This window comes from Peromyscus eremicus, chromosome 15, assembly GCF_949786415.1.
Source record: "Peromyscus eremicus chromosome 15, PerEre_H2_v1, whole genome shotgun sequence".
Lineage (NCBI taxonomy): Eukaryota > Metazoa > Chordata > Mammalia > Rodentia > Cricetidae > Peromyscus > Peromyscus eremicus.
The window spans coordinates 81655942-81681042 of NC_081431.1; the positions used below are offsets into that span (position 1 = coordinate 81655942).

At 40.5% G+C, this 25101-nt stretch overlaps 1 protein-coding gene across 3 annotated transcripts in view; it reads left to right on the forward strand.

The window, feature by feature from the left end:
- LOC131925151 (contactin-associated protein like 5-1-like) overlaps window positions 1-25101 on the forward strand; it is an 898625-nt gene that overhangs the window by 607081 nt on the left and 266443 nt on the right. For all 3 annotated transcript variants that reach the window (XM_059280428.1, XM_059280429.1, XM_059280430.1), the window contains exon 13: window positions 16813-17013. In XM_059280428.1, coding sequence (XP_059136411.1) covers window positions 16813-17013 — 201 coding nt within the window. The remainder of the gene's footprint in view (window positions 1-16812; window positions 17014-25101) is intronic.

Genomic DNA, 25101 nt, shown 5'->3' on the forward strand with positions numbered 1-25101 from the left:
CCTCTTGACACAGGAGCTCCGGCCCACCGTGCATTCTTAGTATGCAAGTTATCTATCTATCTATCTATCTATCTATCTATCTATCTATCTATCTATCTATAAAAGTTCATTAGAAATGTTGACTACTGTCTGCTATAGTTAGAGTATGAAATGTCCTGTACATGCTCATATGATTGAAGACACAGTGCTGTTTGCAGAGGCTCAAGAATCTCAAGAAGCAGAATCTTTCTGAAAATGGGTTACTGGGGAGATGGTCTCAAAGGTTGTAATCCAGCCTACTTGTAGCCATTTCTTTCTGCTTTGTGACCACAGTTGTTATGTAGCCAGCTGCCTCATGCTCCCACAGCCATGCCTTCTCTACCATGATGGACCAAATGCGTGAGCCAAAACAAGCCTCTCCTCCCTAAACTGCTTCATTTCAGGTCTTTTACCACAGAGACAGGAAAACTAACATACCATCAATGGAGGCGTTTCCAAAATGTGAGAATGTGGTGCCACTTTCATGTCTCCTGTGTTTTATACCAGTTTTGCTCTCAGGATAATTCCCCTCACCCTATCTTTATCCAAACACTCCTTTTTAGCTCCTTTGAAGTGACTTTGGCCAGAACTATATTTATGGGACTTTGATCAAGTCATGTAGCTAAGACACTTCTGTTGAATCCAAGTGACTCTTTAACAGTGTGGATTGGTTTGAATCTAGCTTGACACTCCCTAGCTTTGTCAGGTTGTTTGATTTAGGGGGTTTAATTTTCCTCTTCCTCAATGTCGTCCTCTGTTATTAATAATAAAACCTGTTTGCAAATTTATTGTGAAGGTTACTTGATATAATCAATGTAAACCACAAGAAAAATACCTGACACTGTATATCAAATAAGAAGCACACTTCTTTTCATATTTTTGTTCAAAATTCAAGCAATGTTTATGTTTTGGATTTGGCTTTCAAGACCCATTGTTTGCTTTCAACATAAAAATTCATCACCTCAAAAAAAAAAAAATCGCTGGGTGGTGGTGGCGCACGCCTTTAATCCCAGCACTCGGGAGGCAGAGCCAGGCGGATCTCTGTGAGTTCGAGGCCAGCCTGGGCTACCGAGTGAGTTCCAGGAAAGGCGCAAAGCTACACAGAGAAACCTTGTCTCAAAAAACAAAAACAAACAAACAAACAAAAAAACAAAAAAAAAAAAACAAAAAAAAATTCATCACCTCCTAAACTTCTTCTTTTCTTGTATTTTCTCTCTCTCTCTCTCTCTCTCTCTCTTTCACTTTGTGTTTGTGTGTGTTTGTCTCTATGTCTTTCTCTGTGTGTATGGTACATGGTATATGTGTGTGTGTGTGTGTGTGTGTGTGTGTGTGTGTGTGTGTCTGTATGATATGTGTGGTGCAGAGAGGAGGGGGTGGGGGTGGGGAGTGGGGGTGGTACTTGAGCACTTGTTCACGTGGGTGTGCATGCATATGTGGGTGAGCATACATATATGTGCATAAACATGCATAAGTAGAAAGTCAACATTAGGTGAATTCCTAGATCACTCTGCCTTAGTTTTTGAGATAATAGTTTCTAACCAAACCTGAAGTTAATTACTTCACCTTGGTTGGTTGTCCACTGGACTCCAGGTCAGTCTGCCTCTGCCTTCCCAGGACTGACTCTGGAAGTCCAAACGCAGGTCTTCATGCTCATGCAGCAAGTATTCTACAAAGTGAGCCGTCTCTGTAGACCCACTTTGTTTTTCTGGTGTCTAAATTCTCTTTAATTGATGTGACACACTTCTGGGAAGAATCTTAACACAGGAAAGACTCATTTTGGCTCTTGGGTTCAGAGATGTCCATCATTAATGGTGGGAAGGGCCATATGAAGCAGAGCAGCCGGATGCTGCACAGGAGAAAGCAGGGCTATTCAATTTCTCCTTCTTCACTCTTATCCCATCTGTGCCCGAGTCTAGGAGACCATGTCTCTGCTCTCCAGGCCAGTGTTCCTTTCTTAATGGTCTCGGTTCTTTATAACCCAGTTAAGATAAAATAAAAATTAACCTTCACAATTGGTTTCCCTGAGACAGACTTCTGTGTAGAGTGTCCAATCATCATACAACTGCCCCGTGCAGTATAACGCAGTATAGTTTTGATTCCTTATTCACTGTTAGGACACTGGCAAGAAACCTCATGGGCCATGTGTCCTTGATGCCTCCTGTCAACAGATGCATGGCGTCAGGTTGTTTCAGTCTGAGGATGCACAGCTCATCATCATTTGGCTGAAGTAGTATGTCTGGTCTCTGCACTGTGAAGGTGATTTATCATTACTCAGATACCTCAGGTGGTTCATGCAGACATTTGGTGAATGTGCCTGTTCCCTAGCATCTCTTCACACTCTGAAAAGTCTCAGACATTATTACACTGACATTTATCATACCTTTCTCTCTCCTCTTTCTTTCTCTGTCTCCAGCTCCCATCCCCTGTGTGTATGAAAAACAAACAAACAAACAAACAAATGAGAATGTGGCAAGCACTTTTACCTGAGAACCCATCTCGATGGCCCCAATACTGGTTTAGATGCTCAGTTTTTTTATACAGAGCTAGTGGTGATTCTTAATACTGTTGCTGTGTCATTTGTGCATGCCCCTTGGAGCATCTCCCTGATTTCTACAGCAGTGTATTCCTCACATGTTTCTCTGTCAAAATGCCTGCCAAAAGCAACTTAAGAAGAGGTTTATTTAGGCTCACAGTTTGAGGGTGCAGCATGGCAGGAGTGTGAGAAGGCTATGCACATGATATCTGCAGTCAAGAATGAATGTTGGTGCTCAATTATCCTTTCTCCTTTTTATGAAGTCTGAGACACCAGCCTATAGCTCCACATAGACCTCTTTCTACATCAGTTAGTGTTGTCCAGAAACCTCCTCATTGACATGCTCAGAGCCCTTTCTACTAGATCATGACAACATTAACCATTTCAAACAATAAGGGATTCAAAGTATCACATTGAACTTGGCCTGTTCTAGACCAGACACAGATATTTTCCTGACATTGTGTATTTCCTACTCTAAAGATTGTTATTTGGAAATCAAGTTCAAGGTATGAGGCTTGATCATCACATTGATATTTTCAATTAGCACATTGAAGAAGTACATGTGCATGTGTATATATGTCTAAATTATGAGTTCAGTGAAGCTTCCTCTCATGCAAACTCCAAAGCATTAAAATTCCTGATTATTGTTTCTTCTATGTCTCTCTTCCCTGTGAGACTTGCCCTTGACATCAATATATTTTTTCATTTATCCCATCCTATGGTATATACCAAACAGGCTCAGAATCAAATCTGTAATATCAGGGTCAAAGCAGAGTCATGTTTAAGACTTCCTTGAGCATGATTTAGCTTTCAGTCTTAGATTGTATTCTGCCAAGTTTACTGTTAGACAAAGCATTGTCTTCAGAAATTATTGAATTATTATTTTTGTTTTGTTCTGTGGTTATTTTTAACATTTTAATGTTGATTTAGGAATTTCTACCTGGTTAATATTCAGAAGTCAGGATTACAGTTTCTTCATCCTTTGGATTTTATTTCTGTGAGTAGTTAGTGTTTAATGTTAAAATTTATTGAATGGTAACAGCCATAGTCGGGGTGCACATTCCATTCTCAGTCAATCATCTCTGGAAACACTTTCATACACTCATCTAGGAATATACTTAATAGTCTATTAGGTGCTTCTTAACCTGAGAAAAGTCAAAAATCAAAACACCAGAAATCATACGCCATGGCTGATCAGAGAAATCTCTCTCTTCTATTGCCTTCAACCCATTCCTATCCATCTCTTCTAGATATCCATTTATGCTACTTTGTCCTGATTGTTTGTGTTCATTTTTCTCACTTACTGTACCACAGTAAGTAGCATCCTCTTTTCTGCATCAATACTTGCATTTGTCACTTGACAGTATACAATAGAAGTCAGTTTAGATCAGCTTAAATGCCACATACATTATTTACTGTGGCTTCATTGTATCTCACTATGTCAGCAAAGTACACCTATTCAGTCGAGCATCATCTGAGGGACATTTACCTTTTCCAATGTAGCACTATTTGCAACAAATAACCGTCAAGAATATAAGCAAAAACCTTATTTTAAACCAAATATCACACTCTTCCTGATTTCAAGATCTATTACTAAAATCAGCAAAATTCATAGAAAGGTGATGATCTCTCCGCTCGATAAAGAGTGTATATTGCTTGGGTGGTGGAGGGGTGATAGTTAGCAATAGTTCTTAACCTTGACAGAATGTAGAATAACCTAGGAGACAAGCCTCCAGGCACAGCAGTTGAGGACTGATTAGTTTAGGTCAGTCTCTGGGTCTGATGATGGGAGGTTATCTTTTTAGTTTAGCTAAGCTGAGAAGGCTCATTCGCTGTTGGTGTCACCATCCATGGCTTTGGATGCTGGGCTGCATAAAAAGAGAAAGTAATCCAAGCAAAAGCATTCGTCTCGGGGGCTGGAAAGATGGCTCAGTGGTTAAGAGCACTGGCTGCTCTTCCAGAGGTCCTGAGTTCAATTCCCAGCAACCATATGGTGGTTCACAGCCATCTCATAATGAGATCAGGTGCCCTGTTCTGGCTGGCAGGCAGACTTACGGACAGAACACTGTATACATAATAAATAAATCTTTAAAAAAAGCATTCATCTCTCGGCTTCCTGATTGTGGATACAATGTGACCAGATACTTCATTCTCCTGCTTCATTCACCATGGTTTCCTTACAATGCTTGAACTGTGAGCCAAAATAAACTCTTCATTCCCTAATTTACTTTTTCAGGATATTCTATTACAGTAATGGGAAAGTTACAAGACAGCAAGGTGCTAGGCAGAAGTTCGTGAGAAACTCTTGTCAATTGTGGCATATGTAGCTTCACAGAAAGAGTGGGTAAAGACATTGTTTTATTTTAATTAGGATGAAGGAGACCTGGAGGAGTTAGAAAAGGCTGCCCACATAGGGTGGCATGTAACAGAGACAACGCCATTTATGTTGTGACAAGCTTGGGAGTATGAGTGTCAATTGAAAAGTGAATTAAGCCGGTTGTGGTGGTGCATGCCGGTAGGATTTGCTGAAGGAAAAGTGAATTAATTCTACTGTCCCTGAGCCTTCCTTTTGTATGTTTCTCCAGAAACAGAGTATATGCAGAATAGACAAACGGTCTTATTTTTACAAATAGCTGTCTCCAGCCTGGGAGATGTTTAGGAGAGGAGAATCTTAGACGAGAGTTTTGATGCCCAGAATCTACTTGAAAAGCTCAGCAGTTGCAGTGGCCTATCTGTAATTTCAGTACTCAGGAGTCAGATACACAGGATCACTAGGGAGACCTGTTGGGGAAAACAGCTTAACTGATGAATTATAGGTCCAGTGAGAGGCCTTTCTTTAGTAAATAAAGAAGAGAAAAATTGAGGATGCAACCTGCTGCCAACAACCATGTGCACCTACACACATATGAACACACATATATACATACATACACACATACATACATACATACATACATACATACATACATACAGCTCACAGAAAGACATATAGGGGGAGAATATTGTCTTTTTCTTTGGTCTTATAAAAGCAAATATAAATGGTGCCCTTTACTAAAATTTCTGAAGATGAAGACAAGTCTTTTGCATTTGACTCAGTCTCAGGAAGTTCTGTGGTATGATATTGACCTTTTTACATCTCTAAATGGAGGGTTAAGGGCCCTGGATTATAAATACAGAGAGTTTATCACCTTTAATCCACATGGTGAAGTATGAAGAAAGGATCATTTACTATTTTTATTTATGGAAAGCAGAGGTTATGAAAGATCATGGCTCAAGATTACCATTATTCTACAGTGCAAACGACACATGTTAGAATTGAAGTTAGACTTGGGTGAGTTGTCAGTTTCATCTGGAGACTGGACCTACATATAGTCTGCCACAAAAATCTTCCAAGACCACATAGATACTTCTGAGACAAGAGCTAGAGATGTAACTCAGTTGGCAGTGTGCTTTTCTGCTTACAGGAAGCCCTGGGTACCATCTCCAGTATTGTATAAAGAAAGCAGTGGGTGGGTATGTCTGGGACCAGCACTGGAGAGATAAGGACAGAAATATCAGAAATTCAAGGTCTTTTTGGCCACATAAAAAGTCCAACAAGTTAGCTCAGAGCATAAAGGCGCTTGCTAAGCTTGATGACCTAAGTTCTATCCCTGGGACCTACATGGTAGAAAAAGAACCAAGTCCTGCAAGTTGTCCTTTGACCTTCATATGTGCATTGTGGCATGTGAGTGCCTATGTACTTCCCCCCACATAGATGTGAACACACATATAAGGATTTATTTATTTGTATTTTATGTGTACGAGCATTTGTTTATTTCTGTGTTGTATGTATCATGTGCGTACCTCATGCCCATGGAGACCAGAAGAGGGTATCAGATCTCCTGGAATTGAGTTTCAAAGGGTTGCTAACTTCAATGTGCGTGCTGGCAATTAAACCTGGATCTTCTGCAAGAACAGCAAGTGTTCTTCACTACCGAGCCATCTCTCCAACCTCCTAAAAAGAATCATTTTTGAACAGAATAGTTCATGATCAGTCTAGGTGACAAGAGGCCATGACAAGGGGTCTCAAGAAGGAAAGAAAACAAACACCTGTAAGTCCACTGCAAGAAATACCCACAGCATCACTCTCTTCTTCTTAACATATAATGTACAATTTGACGTGAAAACTTCTATCTCTCTTCATGCCACAAAGATAAAACAGTGAAGATCAATGGGAGAAATGGCTAGTCCTAGACCTGAGTCTTCTACCCTCCAAGTTTACTGTACCACATATGTACCTCAATGAGAAAGCAATGCAAAAAGTTCTTCTCTCTTCAGCCAATCACTACCAACTTTTCTAGATAGGGTCTCATGTATCCAAGCAGCACCATGTAGCTGAGGATAATTGTGAACTCCTGATCCTTCTGACTTCCTATCTAAAGTGCAGAAATCCCAGGCATGTGCCACCAAATCCAGTTTATGTATGGCTAGGAATCAAACCCAGGTCTTCTTTCATGCTAGGTAAGCATACTATTAACTGAGCTAAATCTCAGCCCCCAGCTATATGCTCTAGAGCTCAGGGTCTACAGTATTTATTCAGCTTGGAGACCTTATGCTAGCCTTGTGTATGTCACTAACAGAGAGCTCTGCACATCCTAGACACATAACTTTTTTTTTTATCACACAGCTACCAAATATGATTCAGTATATGTGGAATCTAATCCACCACCTTGTTACACCATAAAACAGATTTCCTGGGTCTCTTTGATCATGCCATCTACTTTAAAGCAAGGGAAAAAGAAAAATAACTCTCCAAAAAGCTACGTAAAAAGTAAAGGCTAGAGTGAAGCGAGAGGATAAATCACAGTCAAGTAGGTTGTCTGGAAGTCGTAAATGTGGCCGGCACAGGCAGGTGGAAGAGTGATGATGGATGTGATACTCTGTACATCACAGCTAATGCAGGAGCGCAGTGGCCTGGAACTGGTAATGCATGCTCCCACAAACAGAGAAGCCCTGTTCTAAAAGCAGCTGGCTGTGGTGGGTACAACAGGCAGAGAAGCATTCCTCCCTAAGCAGCTGGGCTGATACTCTTGGGAGAAATAACAGCTCCTGGCAGAAACTCTATGGCTTTTAAAGGAGGTAAAGATTGCTTTACTTTATACCAATTGCCATCCTTCCCATTATAAAGGTGGAAGGGAAGGTGGGGCCTACAGTATAGGTTCCCAGACTTGTTTCTAACAGTAAAATGATCTGGATTAGTCTGTTCTAACATTCTCTGTTCATTTCTGACTTTGTTAATTTGGATCTTATCTGTCTGTGTTGGACTGAGTTTGTCAAACTTATTAACTTGTCAAAGACCCATCTCTTAGTGATTAATAGTTTGCACTTTTCCTGTAGTCTCTGTTTCATTGATTTCCACCCTAACTTTTGTTATTTCTTGCTGCACACTGACTTTGCAATTAGCTTTTTGTTTTTCTAAAGATTTAAGGAGCATCATTAGGTTGTTTACTTTAGATCTGATTCCCTAATGCTAGAGCTTATCACTATACAATTTGATCTAAGGACTGACTGCCTTAGCTGTATCCCAGAAGACCTGGTAGATTGTACTATCATTTTTAGTTTCTTCCAGGATTTGTAAATTTTCCTCTCTGATGTGTTCAATTTGTTCATTCAATATTTTTCATTAAAATTGTATTTCTCTACTGATGGACTCAGCAGGTTGTATTTACATATTTTTATATAGATAATGTAACAATGATAATCAAAAGGGAAAAAAGTATACTGATAGGCTGGGGAGGTGGCTCCATAGTTAAAATTCTTGCCATGCAAATTTGTGGACTGGAGTTCATATCCCCAGAACCCAAATAAATGCCAAATACGTGTAACTCACCTGTACTTCCATGCTGGGAAGGGAGCAGCAAGAGTTTCCCAGAGCAAATTGACTACCCATACTAGCCAGATGGAAAGCCTGGGCGTTTGATTGAGAAAACTTTATGTTAATGAATAAGTTGAAAGAGTGATCAAGGATGATTCCCAACATCAACCTTAGGCTTCCACATGCATAAGCAAACATAGGCACCTGGACCCCTTCTCATGCATGATTCCACATGTATGCAAATATATATACAAACATACATATAAATGATATAGTGGAAAACAAAAAATGTAGTTACTCCTCTTCAAGAATGTTTAGATTCTGTAGTCTCTCTTGCTACTGAGTTCTATTTTTATTTCATTAACCTTTCAAATGACCCTGAAATAGCGTGAGCAGAATGGCATCCTGGCTTCATTGTTAAATAGGAGTCAAGAACCATGGAACGTGTTAGGGAGAACTTCTAGACTGAGTTGACTCTATGCTTTGGGCCAACTTGTGTGTCATTATGTATTGCTCATAGCACTGCACACTAGACTCTGCCCAGTTCAAAGACTAATAGACTGAGACTTGAGGAGCTGACCTACTTCTTCCAGGAATCTGGTGGGTAGTAGATATAGTACTTGAAGCTAGATCTAATGATGTAATCCTCTACCACATGTGCCTGTAGAAACCATGGAAGCCCAGGCTAAGCCAATGTTACTTACCCTTTACTATTTATGAGTTAAATTGAAAGACAGGGCACAAACAGGAAAAGTTAAATAAGGATCGATTTAAAAAGCTGGGAGATATCAGAAGACTGTCCAAGAGTAGATGGTGAATAAGTAGAGACAGTACTTTGAGGACTATTTAAACTGTCTTTACCTTTGGCATAAAAAAATCACTTTGTCAACATGCATATCTGTACAGAAGTGACCCCTGAGACCTTAATATAGATTTGTTTTATTACAATTGGAGAATAAGTGAATTAGCACACTGTTTAAATGAACATAAGTAACTTCCTACAGTGATTTCAGTTCAATTAAGCAGGGTATTGACAATCTATAGATTTCCCTTCTTTCCAAGCATTGTGATAGAAAAACTGCAGTATTTTTTTTCTGGGAGGCTGTGCAAAGAGACAGATATATATGCTGAATGTAACTTTAATAATCAGAGTTATTTCTTGTCCCTTTCTCTCTTTAAAAAAATTCCTTTTGTTTGTTCTTCATTCTGAGTGGTATCCCCATGGCAACAGATGAATAGTGAATAGCATCTATAATTACTATTATTAATAACAATAATCATAATCATAATAATACCAATCAGATGTCATGGCAGAAAACTACGAAAGGAAATTAAATTGTGGCTCTGTACGTAAACAGTTTACAGCTCCTGAAACGAGAGCCAGAAGAAGCAGGTGGAATGTCTAGTGACCTGCTCTGGAGAACTGATCTTCTGGGGCGTTGAAAAGGAATGATTTTACAACGGAGTTGTTGAGAGAGGATTTTCCAGGATATCCTGTCATGGCTAGTCAGCACACTCTGTAATATTTTCTTTTCTTTGGATTTCTTTAGTGTGTGTGTACGTGTGTATGTGTGTGTGTGTGTGTGTGTGTGTGTGTGTGTGTGTGTATGTGTTCATGTGTGTGCAGGAATGTATGGAAGCCAGAGGATAATTTTAAATATTATTTCTTTTGTTTTGACACAAAATCATCCATTGGCCTGAAACTCACTGATTTGTCCAGACTAGCTAGCCAGAGAATCTGCTCTCTCCACCTCTATTATGCTGGGAATACAAGCACATGCCACATCTAATTTTATCACATGGGTTTGGGGCTCAAACTCAGGTCCTCATGCTTGAGTAATAAGTACATGACCCACTGAGTCATCTCTCCAGCCCATTTATGCATAAAACATGATTTTAATTGGGACCATTATACAACACATGCACAAAAGTGTAGCTTTGGAATTGCTCAATACAAATAGTCATAATGAATTCATCTCTTTACGTGGTAGATATTACTCCAAAGGGTCTCAACCTAAGCCTAGTGTCTTGTACTTTGTAAATGGAAATTCCCTCTTTGTTAGTTAGCCTTTGTAGAACACAGAAGGCTGTATCAACTGGCCAGGCTTCACTAAAAATCCATCCCCTTCATCTATCTCTAGCAGAATGCCTGGAATCCCTTACTTGATTGAATATTCAAGATACTCATAACAAATAGAAACATGAGTCATTGTTACACAGTCTGTATTGGTTGCTTTTCTATTTCTGGGATAAAACTCTATGACCATGGCAATTTATAAAAGAAAGCATTTAATTTGGCTTGTAGTTTCAGAGGTTTAGACTCCATGAAGGTGGAGCAGATGTCTGGCAGCAGGAATAGCTGAAGTCTCACATCTCAAAACCATAAGCAAGAAGAGGAGAACGCACTGGGGATTGTGGGGTATTTTGGAAGACTCGAGGCCTACCCCTGTGGCACACCATCCCTTCCAAGGCTACATCTCCCAACCTTTCCCAAATAGTTCTACCAACTGGGGACCAATTAATCAACCAATGAAACTATTGGGACCATTTTCATTTAAACTACCAACTTCTACTCCCTGACTCCCATAGGTTTGTGACTATACCTCATAGTACAAAATGCACTTAATCCAACTTCCAAAATCCTTACAGTTATTCAGTCTCTACACTTTTGAATTCCAAAGTCTTTTTTGAGACTAAATGAAATTCCTTGATGCTAACCTCTTATAAAATAAAAAAAAAAATAAAACCATGTACTTCCAACATACAACAGCATGGAATACACATTACCATTCCAAAATGTAGACTATGGAGGCCCTACTTGAGAGAACAATATTAGTAACTGGGCTAGAGACTATTCGTGCAATATTTTAGCAAAGGCTGTGGCTGCTTTCAGTCTTTGTCCTAAGAATATTCCTGAGGTGCTGATCTCTAAAGTATATAAAGAACTCAAGAAACTAGACATCAAAATACTGAACAATCCAATTAAAAAATGGGATAACAAGCTAAACAGAGAATTCTCAAAAGAAGAATCACAAATGGCTGAAAAACATTTAAAGAAATGCTCAACATCCTTAATCATCAGAGAAATGCAAATCAAGACGACTCTGAGATACTACCTTACACCTGTCAGAATGGCTAAGATAAAAAACACTAATGACAGTCTATGTTGGAGAGGATGAGGAGCAAAGGGAACACTCCTCCACTGTTGGTGGGAATGCAAACTTTTACAACCACTGTGGAAATCAGTATGGTGCTTTCTCAGAAAATTGGGAATCAATCTACCTCAAGACCCAGCCATACCACTCTTGGGCATATATCCACGGAATGCTCAATCATACCACAAAGATACATGCTCAACTATGTTCATAGCAACACTATTTGTAATAGCCAGAACCTGGAAACAACCTAGATGCCCCTCAACTGAAGAATGGATTAAGAAAATGTACATATACACAATGGAGTACTACTCAGCAGAGAAAAACAATGACAGCGTGAAATTTGTAGGCAAATGGATGGAACTAGAAAGTATCATCCTGAGTGAGGTAACCCAAACCCAGAAGGACAAACATGGTATGTACTCACTCATAAGTGGATACTAGATATAAAGCAAAGAACAATCAGACTGCAACCCATAGAACCAGGGAGGCTATGTAGCAGGGGGGATCCTAGGCTTATAATAAGTTTTGGTTTTACTCAATTACTGGGCAAGCCTCAATGAAACATTTCACTATTAGGATAAGAACTTATACTATCAAGCTGATAATAGAAAAATAAATAAATAAAATAAATAAAGAATATTTCTGAGGCTAAAGTAAAAAGTCAGGGCCTAATTTCTTTGGCAGAGGAGATTTAAAGACAGTCTACCATTATGGGAACATAATGGAGAAATACTGGACCAAAGCAAGTCTGAAGTCAGGAAGGCAACTCCAAATCTTCTATTTTCATGTCTGATGTCAAAGAGCTTAGATAACTCTCCCCTTCAAGTTTTGCTGTGCCAACTTAAATCTCTTTCATAGCAGGTTTCTACTGCCTATGTTCAGCTTTTTTAGGCAGATGTCCCATGCCTTTGGCACCTCTAACATTTTGAGATATTTGATACAATTTGGGTTTCACTTTCACAGCTTCCAGAATGACCTCTCTGGGCCTCTTGTCCACTCAGGGACTACATGTATAGACTTCTCTGTAACACTTTGGCCTCAGTGGTACTCCTTAACAGTGGAAGAAGGATCCAGGACACATTTGCTCCTTTATCCTTCATAACACTAAAATCAGAAGTACATGAATGATACTACTAAGTTTGGCTGCCCACTTAAGAGCCTGATACTACTGAATAACAATTGAAGCATCTTCTCTTCTTGTTGCTTTTTAGAAGCAGAGAACTCCTTAGGCCTTTTCTTTTCCCAAATTGGAAGCTTAGCTGAGTGAGGTCTGGTGTGAGGGCATCCTTCCTTTTATTTCAGTGCAGATTTGACCTTTACTTAATCTTAATTAGTAATTGATGGGAAAGGACCCACCCCATTATTAGTGGTGCCAACCCTGGGCTGGTGGTCCTGGGTTCTATAAGATAGCAGGATGAGGAAGACATGTCGAGCAAAGCCATTAAGCAGCACCCCTCCATGGCCTCTGCATCAGCTCCTGACTCCAGGTTGCTGCCCTGTTTAAGTTCCTCTCTTGACTTCCATTGATGATGAATAGTGATATGGAAGTGTAAGCCAAATAAACTCTTTTATCCCCAACTTGCTTTTTGGTCATGGTATTTCATCTCAGCAATAGAATCTGTAACTAAGACAAACATCAAAAACATTTGTGATGTTTCAGGTGAATCTTCAACAATATGATTTTTCTAGTAATACCTTTATGGGTTGATGTCATTTTCATTTTAGGAGTAAAAATTCAATAGAATTAATTTATTGGCTAGAATTTACAGAAGAATGCAGCCCTGTTTCAAAACAGCAAAGCACGTGTTTCTCTGGGGATATGATGTTTATTAATTAGTTGGTTTGGGAAAGTATTCCTAGGATGATTCACAGTCACTGAGCATAAATTAATTGCATGGTATGAAAACTATTACCAAGTTGGAAAATCTTTAGGAAATAGTTAAAACCAAACCATTTCTTTCCTCTTCTAATGTACTGAGGCTGAGGTGTGGGGAGATGAAATTTTCCAGATGATAGAAAGAATTGGTGGGAAGAATTAACACAGGATGTCCCATTAGTCAGATCTTTCCCTTCTTATTAATTAATGAATTAATTTATTTATTTTTAGTGAAATCGCACCAATGGTCCTAATCTTGGTACTTATAGTTAATAATAACATGTGCCTTCAGCGTGTTTTTCTGTCAGTGCTCTTTAATAGAAATTCTGTGGGTTATTGCTTTTCTACATGGGCCTTTGTTTCCCCATTTGTAAAACTAAGAGGGTGGAAGAGGGAAGAAACCACATGATTTCTCTGCTCAGTTCCTTTTCTGCTCTTTGAATCTATGAAGACTAATGTTGCAATTATGTGGGCAGGAGTCTCAGATGGCAAACACTTTTCAAGTCTTCCTGTTTCCTCCCCTGCTTTAGCTGTGAGGATGTTCAGAATTAAACTGCATGTCAAGTTGCAGTAAGTGTTTCCACGCAAGTTAGCACAGTAGTATCCCACATACACTCCCCACAGTCACTTTCAACTTTAGGATTTATTTTTAATTCTCTTCCTGTGTGTCTGTGTGTGGATGGGTATGTGCACTTGTGAGTACAGTTTCCTCAGAGGCCAGAGAGAGCATTGGATCCCCTGGAACTGGAATGATAGATGTTTAGGAGCCACCTGACATGGGTGCTGGGGACTGAACTTGGGACCTCTGTAGGGCAGGTAGGTTGTCCTAGCTGCTTTGACACCTCTTCAGCATACTAATAGCCCTGCTGGCTACCTGTGCAGTAGCCATGAATGCCCTGCTTTTGCTGTCACATACTTTAATTAATTACAACCCTGAGTTTTAGGGAAGTGCAGTGACCCACGTTTCATACTGGCAAAAATGACTTTCAAGTACAGAGCTCTCTGTCTTTTAAACCATATTCCTCTGTCTTATCTTACATTCCTCCTTATCTTTTCCTTTCATTTTTATTGAAAGAATGACATGTCTCTGCATTCATTCAGTATAAAAATTTCCAGATAATTTTTGTATGTTTGTGCATATGAATGTTTTGTTTGTCAGGGTTCTCTAGAGGAACAGAACCAACAGAATATGTACATGGGATTTATTAGAATGGCTTATAGGCTGTGGTCCAGATAGTCCAACAATGGCTGTCTACCAATAGAAAGTCCAAGAATACAGTAGATGTTCAGTTCACAAGGCTGTATGTCTCAGCTGTTTTTCAATAAATGCTGAAATCCTGAAAAAGTAGTCTCTAATGCCAGTGAATGGACTTTCCAGCAAGAGTGAGGCCAGGCAGATAAAGAGCAAAAGCTGGCTTCTTCCATGTCCCTTATACAGGCTGCCACCAAAAAGTGTGGCCTAGATTAAGGATGGATCTTCCCACATCAAAAGATCTGGATTAAAGAGTGGGTTTTCCCTACTTCAAATGATTTAATCAAGAAAAATTCCTCACAGATGTACTCAGCTGCTTGGATTTTATTTAGTTTCAAATGTAGTCGAGTTGACAACCAAGAGTAGTCATCATATATGTTTGTGCATATACATGTGTGTTTGCACACATTTGGAAGCCAGGGGACAACCTTGGCTGTGATTCCTTAGATGTTGTTCATCTTCTTTTTCCTTTGGAGATTAAAAGAATGTGTGCATTTATGTTTGGGGGAGGTGGTATCTGTGCATATGAGCGCACATGCCTGTGGAAACCAGAAGAGAACATTGGACCCTCCAAAGCTGGTATCACAGGTGATTGTGAACACCTAATGTGGATTATAGGAACTGAACTTGGGTGTTCCACAAGATCAATATACTGTCTTAATTATGAAGCTATTTTTCCAACAGCTTTTCGTTTCTTTGAAAAACTCTCATTGGCCCAGTATTCTCTGAGTAGACTGTGCTGTCCGGTCAACAAGACCAAGGGGTCCTCCATTCCTTGTACCCCTCACCTAGCAGTAGAATTACAAGCTGGTGTCACCATGTCCAACATTTTTTAAAATGTCACTTCAGGGTTTAATTTTTCATGTCCTTATGTTTACACAGCACAGTTTCATCTTCGATAATGATGTGTTGTTTTACAAATACTTATTATCTGTAGCTGTTGTTTTCAACCTGATGTTTAATGGTTTTTTAAAAAATTACCTCTGGTATTGTGTCTGTACTGAACTTACATAGGCATTTTGTCTGTGTCAAAATTTCCTACACAATGCAGTATAACAATTGTTTACATACCATTTATCTTTTATTAGGTATCAAAAGCAACATTGGGATGTTCTAAAGTATAGATTAGGTGTATATAATATACAAATGCTGTGCTATTTTCTGTGAGAAAGTTGAGCACCTGAAGACTTTGATATGCTTTAAAACATCTTTGAACAGTCTCCCCAGGGATAAGGAGGAAGATTGTATAGGCCAATTTTAAATTAATTATTTACATTAAATACATAGTATAAAGCCTATGGAATAAAGACTCAAGCATAGCCCCTAAAGATTATTTGCCCCTATATTAACTCGAGATAGAGCCCTATAAGGAACACAATTCTTTTTGTTGTTGTTTTTTTTGGGGGGGGGGTTGTTATTTTTTTCAAGACAGGGTTTCTCTGTGTTGTTTTGGTGACTGTCCTGGATCATGCTCTATAGACTAGGCTGGCTTGGAACTCATAGAGATCCGCTGGGCTCTGTTTCCCGAGTGCTGGGATTAAAGGAATGTGCCACTACTGCCCAGCAAGGAACAGAATTCTTTGGTCCTTCTATAAGCACTAGAATGCCTTGATCCCATTGCATATATAGAGCAATCCAGTGAAGACTTCATTGTACTTTGAGTGGCCCACTGTACATGGCCCACATGTACTCTTCTTAGGGTTTTTGTAGCTAGAGTTTCTCTCCAGGTCCCACCAAGCCCCAAAGTCCCATAACCCACATATAAAATAATCACTCAGACGCTTATATTACTTATAAACTGTATGGCCGTGGCAAGCTTCTTGCTAACTGTTCTTATATCTTAAATTAACCCATTTCTATAAATCTATACCTTGCCATGTGGCTCATGGCTTACTGGCATCTTTACATGCTGCTTGTCCTGGTGGCGGCTGGCAGTGTCTCTCTGACTCAGCCTTCCACTTCCCAGTTTTATTCTCCTCCTTGTCCCACCTATACTTCCTGCCTGGCCACTGGCCAATCAGTGATTTATTTATTGAAGAATCAGCAACACACTTGACATACAGACCATCCCACAGCAGGTTTTCATTCTAACTTCTTTTGCTTTGCATTGTTGCTGTGCAGAGGACAAGATCTGGATGATGGTTCACCACGACAACACAGAGCTGACTCGGGTACAGGGTTCCAACCCTGAGAAGCCTTATACCATGACCTTAAACTATGGGGGCAGTATGGAGCAGCTGGAGGCTCTCATTGATGGCTCAGAGCACTGTGAACAGGAGGTGGCATATCACTGCAGGAGATCTCGCTTGCTTAACACACCAGGTAAGGTTCTGCCCTTTCTCATGACACCTTGAAACCTACAAGCCAAAGCCCTGACTGTGTTTTTTCCTGACACAAGCTAGAGTCATTGAAAAAGTAGGAACCTCAATTTTAAAAAAAAAAAATGTCTTCAAATGATAATTTTCTTAGTGACTGTTGTGGGAAGGCCAAGACAATTATGGGTGGTACTACCTCTGGGTAGATAGTCCTGGGTTATATGAGAAAAACAATAAATAAAAAATGAATCTGAGAAAGCCAGGGGGAGCAGGCCAATAAGCACTGTTCCTCCATGGCCTGTACTTCAGTTCCTGCTTCCAGGTTTCTGCCTTTATTTCTCCCAGTGATACAGTGTCACTTGAGAATTGTAGGTTTTCCTTCCCAAGTTTCTTTTGGTCATGGTGTTGTATGACATCAATAGAAACACTAAGACATCCAAAGAGAGGGGTATTTGACAAGAAAGTGGCAGCAGTGCACTTGTTCACTCTGCTTTGAGGAGAGATATGACCCAAAGAAGGCCATGAGTCCTGGCTTTGGTCCTGAGGGAGGGCTGTTGAATCTTTACTTGTCTCCGCATCTTCAGAATGACATACTGATAATACTCACCCTCAACAGCTGGGAAATGAAGAGGTTTTGTGAGGGATGGCATTTGAAGCAGAGCATTTGTGCTAGATATGGAAAGTGTGGTAGTTGGACACTGTTGGAAAGGAAGATCGCATCAGGAGGTGTCAAGGATCCCATTTCATACACAGAGTTATGAGTTATGTCTAAAATGAAAGATATCTAAGGAGCAGGCACCAGGCAATGAGACCAGCAAGACAGACAGAGGCTACTCTGTGTTCCCAGAATTTCTGTTGCCTGACGAAGAGAGACTTCAATGGATATGAATCTAAATGTAAATTTTCATTTTTCATGAATTAATCTGCTATTAAGATGGGAAGTTCTTATGTAACATCCATTTGCCTTTAACTCACTATGTAGTTGAGAATGACTTTGAATTTTTGGTCATCCTGCCTCCACCTCTGGAGTGCCGTGAGTACAGGAGTGTACCACCATGCTTGGTTTATTTTTTCTGTGGTACTGGCCATCAGAGTCAGGGCTACTGGGTATGTTTGAAAAGTACTCTACCAAGGGAGATAATCCCTAGACCTGACATTTTATTTCAGAAAAAAGTGGCTAACCCTTTTATGTTCCCCCAGTTCTGTTTTGTTTTTATGGTAAATGAATGATTTGGTTATCATGTGTGAATTAGTTACCCTCTTGCTGTTGTGATGTAGCACCTAACAAAGCATCTAGAAGAGGAATCGCCTTTGGTTCATGGTTTGAAGCCCATCATGCCAGGGAAGGCATGGTGGCACAAGCAAGATGGTCTGAGGCAACAGGGGTATGGGACAATTGCCTGCTCATACACTGGAGGGTCAGGAAGCAGAGAGGGTAATGGTAACATTCAGCCAGGCTTTCCATTTTCCTTTCATAAATGTTTCTTTGACATATTAGAGTCTTATGTCCTCCTGCTGGCCTGGAACTCCATATATATAGAACAGACTAGCCTTGAACTCATAGAGATCTACATACCTCTTCTTCTTGAGGGTTGAGATAGAATGTATGGGCCACTAAGGCCATATGGAGTCATTCATTCCTGCAAGTATTTACTCATCCTAAAGACCATGAGAGTATCAAGTATCCAAGAAATAGTATCACATTCTATCACGAAGTTTAGTATCTGGTCCTTAGCGTTTGTAGGTTTAGAGTGGCTTGGGAACAATAGAGACAAAAATGTCAGTAAATCATGAGTGGGAGACACCTGACTCAATACACTGCACTGCCTGACTAATCTAGAATCTTTAGGGGAAGATACCGTTCCACCTAAGTGAATTTTCTGGATAACTGTCACTTATCCCTTTAAACACTGAAAATATTTTCAGAGAAATTTTAACAATTTGAAATAGAAATCTTTCTCCAATGGATTACATGCCTCCTTGCCTTCTTAAACACAGAATTCAGAACAGAAAATGGGACCTTTTTTTGATGACTCGGCATCATCACTGTGAAATCAATTCCAACTCCTGTTGGATTCAGCCATGCTTGTCAGGCTGATGAAATCAGTGTTGGCTCTCTGTTTTCCTTTCCTTGCATCCCGGTACATACACACTGTCCCACATGGTTCACTGTCTGTTTCCTTGAGTAGTTCTCTGTCCCCTGATGATTAAGTTGAACTCATGTGCCACCCTAAGGTCTTCTCAGGATGTCTGGCTCTAGGGACTGCCTTCCTTTCTTTTCACTGCCTTATTGTCGTTTTCCAATGTTTGAGTTCCTATGAAAAAATTGAAGTGTGTCCATTAAGAGTTTGGGACTTTCCTAAAGGACTCACACTCTCGTGTCACTTAGGTTATGTCATTTATTTATGTGTGCATGCATGCTTGTGTGCATGCATGCATTTGTGCATGTGTGTGTATGTGTATGTGTGCATGCATGTGTGTCCAGATGCACACATGCCCTTGGAGGTTAGATGTACTGGACCACCCATCAGTTAAATCACAGGCTTCTGTTAGTCACCTGACCTGGGTGTTTGGGAACAGCACTCAGCTCCTCTAGCATAGAGGCACTTGTACCTGCTGAGACATTTATGTGTTCAGTCCCTGTCATTCCTTTGTCCAAGCAGTGTCTTCCTAACTCGGTTGTATTAAGTTCTTTGAGTTTAGGTTTGCATAGGAAGAGTATAGACTTGGGGGAGATCAGAGTGGGAGTGATATCTCAATCCAGTGTTTACCTGCCTTTTGCCAGCTGGCTTAGTTTCTGCAGTTTAACTTCACAACCGTTCCATTGACACAAAGATTTGAAATTCATAAGGCTAGGAGGAAGGAAGAAAGACAAACACAGTCTGAAATCCTTAGACTGTACCCCGTATAGCTCAGGCCTCCAGTAACCAGTATCTCTGCTCATAGCTTCCATCTCAATAGACCAGGAATAAAGTTGATACTATCACAAGGAATAAGCTGAAAGAGAATTTCTGTTTTATTAATAGTTCTTTGCAATGTATACAATGAGTTTTTCCCATGTCCATCCCCTCTTTCCCAATACCCCCCAGATGCACATCCAGTACTTATCCAACTTTGTTTCCATTTTTTTTTAAATATCCATCAAGTCCAATTTGTGCTACCCATCTGTTCATGGAGGTGGGAACTTCCACTGGAAAATAGGTGACTTATCAGGGGTTACACCATATAGGAAAACTGACTCTTTCTCCAACAGCTATCAGTTGCTAACAGCCCCCTCAGCCAGGGGTGGAACTTCATGTCCACCTCCCTTCTTTATGCTGGGACTTTCGTCTGGCTTTAGCTTGTACAGGTCTTGTTCATGATGTCATAACTTCTGACTTCATATTTTCAGCTGTCCTGTTGTGGCCAGAGGATACTGTTTTCTTTATTCATTCACTATATTTGAATCTCACAGTCTTTACACCTCCTCTTCTACAATAGTAATCCCTGAGCCTTGGGAGGAGGGGCTGCAGTATAGATGTTTCATTTAAGTCCGAGCATTACTCAAGCATGTATTCTGTGAACCTTGGTTAGTTGTGGGTCTCCATGTTAATCATCATCTCCTGAAGATAGAAGATTTTCTGATGAGGGCTGAGAGATGCATTAGCCTATGGGAATAACAAGAAGTCATCAGGAGTCAGTTCAATACTATGTTCATATAGCAGAATAACAAAAAGTAATAGGCTCTCTCCTAGGACCTATTACTGCCTAGCCATAGGTTCTTGCCCCAACAATGGTCCCAGATGGTATAGATTTGATCCTGTGGAGAGAGACTTAAATCCATCAGAATGTGGCTGGTTCCTTGCATGGTCTTCTTCCCACTATAGTAGCAGTGGGCCTGTCTCACCAGATCTGCTGTTATTACACCTTGCAGGGTGCCCAGATGGTGAGAAGGATGATACTGTTCTTCTCCAACGGGGTCTTCCCATCAGTTTTGGGAGGATACCCAGTAGGATTGGCACTAGCCTATAACATTTGTGTATCTATAGAACCACACTGCCAACAACTCCAAAAGAAGAAAATATTTCTGGAATTGGGCTTATCTGTAAGCTTATGGTGTATTGTAGCTGGAGAATTTTTCTCCAGCTCCCACTGCCAAGTCCTGCCAGACCCGGAGCCCACTTATAAAATAAACACACAGACTCTTACATTATTTAAACTGCTTGGCCACTAGCTCAGGCCTATCATTGTCTAGCTCTCACTCTTATATTCAGCCCATTTCTATTAATCTTTACTTTGCCACGTGGCTTGTGGCTTACCGGTACTTTACATCTTCCTTGTCTTGGCGGTGGCTCCAGCCGCTCTCTCTTTCCTTCTTCCTTCTTCAATTCTCCTCTCTCCTTGTCCCGCCTATACTTCCTGCCTCGTCATTGGCCAATCAGTGCTTTATTTATACAGAGCGATATCCACAGCAGTGTATAATAGGAGCATCATTGTATCATTATAGTATAACTCTCTCTCTCTCTCTCTCTTTCTCTCTCTCTCTCTCTCTCTCTTTCTCTCTCTCCCCTCCCACATACGTGTGTGTGTGTGTGTGTGTTTATGTGTGTGTGTGTGTACATGCTTCTACTCTTTTACAGCAGTCGGTAAAAGTAGGTTTCTTTCATTATCTCTGTGTACATGCTTCTACTCTTTTACAGTAGTGGGTAAGGGTAGGTTTCTTTCATTATCTAGATGCAAGGTAGATTAAGAACAGATTCCCAGCCTTGTCATAGACTTATTTATCCTATACTGTCACACTCCTAAAGAGAAGAACAAATAAGGTTGCTGAGCCCCCTTAGCAGGTACTGTACTTTACTGCCAAGCCTGAAAATCTGAGCTCAATTTCCAGGATACACATTGTAGAAGGAAAGAATAAATGCCCACAAGTCATTCTCCGGCCTTCACAAAAATTCTATAGGCCTCCTGTGTGCACATGTGTTCACACACACACATACACACACATGATAAATAGACACATAAATGTAATAATATAGCCAATGAGCCAACATAATCATACCAATAACTGATTTTTACCAATAACAGTATATCCTCTTATATAGGTGTTTCAAATGAGCAGTCTCATTTTGGTATGTACATGCAGATATACTGTAGATAGGACTATAACAACATGTTTTGCATGTAGATCCCTGTGAACATAACTCAGGATAAATTCCTTGAAGTATCATTGCCAGAAAAGAAAGTGTGCATATTTTCAAGAATTTTTGCCACCTTGACTTCTGCTTTGTATCAAGGTGGAGACGATTTATAGTCCAACAGCACAAAGGAACTATATGCCCATTTCCAAGAAATGGATATTAACTTTGACTTCTCATTTCAAGTATGGATAATCTTATGAACGTAAAATGTCACCAAAGAAAACTTTAAGTTTTGTAGGTAGTAGTAATTATCTATACACATATGAAAGAGAAGGAGGGAGGAAGAAAGAGAGAATACCATAGCTTATAGGTTACCATTAATGGCATAGTCAGAATGCCAGGATTAATAAAGGCTATAAAATTTTGCAGATAGCATCTTCAGGTGGACTCAAGTTGGTGGAAGAAGTCTTCTTGCCATAGCATCTACTGTGTGTTTTACACAACAGACAATGAAGAGAGGAAGTAAAGAAGGCAAGCTGAGAGAAAAGGAAGAAGTAGCCAAATGGCCCTTGGTGACAAAGATTTCTTGTGGATGAGGCTATATGTGCTGAGAGAAGCATTCTGTCTAAACCAAGCCCAATATCTATGCAGAAGTGTTTGTTATCCCCACATAGCTTGACTAGTGCCTGAAAGCTGAGGAGAGCCTGAGCTATGCCTTACACCCAGCTCTCCTGAATTCAAAGCACACTACCGTTTCTTACGTACTGTGCAAAGATCCAAGAAAATGAGTGTTTACAAAGAGCATGCATTTGTATGAATTTCCTTATTGTGTAGAAAAATAAAGGGGGAGTAAGAGGAGCAGCCAGGGCCAAATAGCTGTTTGTGTCTGTGCAGGTTCCTGGGAAATAGTCAATGATTTCACCACTCAGCTTCTAGTGAGATGGACTGTGGATCATCACAGCAATTTCTTAATTCTCTGTCTGAAACCTGTTTGGTTGTCTTCATCCAGCAACAGTGAGAGCAGAGGGAAGACAGGCGAGAGGAGGCCAGGCATGGTGTACCACTGTGTTTCATATCTTCAAATGGTGACTGAACCAAGACAATCTCATTTTCTGAGCATTCCTCTACAATTTTTCTCCAGATACACTCATAACTGCCAGCCCAGGTGACATGGCATCTATCTCTGTAACTGAAGCTGTGTCCTAGAACTCCAAGGTGCTGTGATCCCCTGTCATGTGTCCTTGTAATTTCCCACTGCATTTGCCACTTCTTAGCACAGCTTTATGCAAAGCTGAGACATCACTAGAGACTGGCTTTTCAGGGAAGGGAAGTAGCCAGCCTGCAGTGCTCAGCTGCCCCTTTCACAGCTCACTGTGGGATGAAACAGCCACTTGTCTCTGGATTAGGCTACAGCCTGCCCTGGTGGAGCTTGAGCCATTCTTACACCTCAGCACCCTGCAGGAATTTTGCCTCTGGATAGGGGTCAAGAAGGCAGTAAATGATGAGTGTATGAAATGAAGTAGCACCCAGTTTATGTTATGTTTATATGTATATATATATATATGAAATGAAGTAGCACCCAGTTATATGTTTTTACGTAAAAGACAGAGCAATCAACAGTGAAGCTATGGCTTCCCTGGTGAATTAGTAACCTGTTTAGCTACCTCCCAATATCAGTTACTTTTCTTTTCACTGTGCCAAACTGATTTGGCAGAAAGACCTTCAGGGTCCCTGGTACAGAAGATACAGTCTATCATGGCAGGGAAGGTAGGAAACAGATTAGTTTATTAGGATGAAACTAGTGAGTTGTAAGAAGGAAGCAGCCTGTAAAAAGTAGAGGGGGCTGAAGCCAGAAGTAGGAACAGACTATGTATTCCTCCAGACCTGAGTCCCAACAACCCACTCCTTCCAGGGAGATCCCATCTTCTGAATGTTCTACAACCTCTTTCAGCTCCTCAGCAAGGAAGTCAAGTGTTCAAACATATGACTTTTGGACAAAATCTCATATTCAACTCATAAAACTCCACAAAAATCCCTCTGGAAGGAAGACAATATAGACAAGGCCTTAGAAAGATGATCCCACAAGGCAGCTTTTAAAGCTCTCTGGAGGAAATGGGCATTGAACATCCTATCCATCCACAAGTTTCCAAAACTTCTCTCATATTTTCCATGGAGCCGAGGATGCACCATTAGATTCTCCCTATAGCCTAAGTATCAGTTTCACCCATTCTATTGTATTTAGCACTCTACCATGAAGGTTTTCTTTGGGATTCCTTCCCGAGTAAAGCTGTGCATGGTACTCGGCACGGGGGAAAAGTTAAGACTGGAATATATGTTATGGGTTTGACCTTGAATGTCACCAGGAATCCATGTTTAAAGGATTGATCTCTAGCTTGGCACTGGTGGTGAGTGGTAGAACTTTTAAGGGTAAACCTAGTAGGAGATGCTCAGGTCATTACGGTCATCACTTTCATCTTTTCCTCTTTCTCTTTTCTACTTTGTGTGTGTGCGCGCGCGCATGTGTGTGTGTGTGTGTGTGTGTGTGTGTGCAGGTAGATGCATGTGTGCACGTGTGGAAGCCATAGGACAACCTTGGGTTGGTTATGTAAGACTCTGTCTACTTTTCTTTCCATAGCAGGTCTCTTCCTGGCCTGGGATCCACCAATTCAGTTAGGCTGCCTGACCAGCAAGCCACAAGGGTCCACATTCATCTCTCCAGCACTAGGAATACAAGGACATGCCCCCATGCCCAGGTTCTATCCATCTTTTGCCATATGAAGCTGTGCCCATCTTTTTATGTAGGTGCTAGGGATCTGAACTCAGATCCTCAAGCCTATGCATCATGTCCTTTTACTTGTGGGACCATCTCCCCAGCGGCCTCTATTTTATTAGTGTTGTCTCTGGACCTAACTCCATCCTCATGTTTATGCAGCAAGTGCTTCACAAACAGCATCTCCCTGGCCCCTTCACCGTAACCT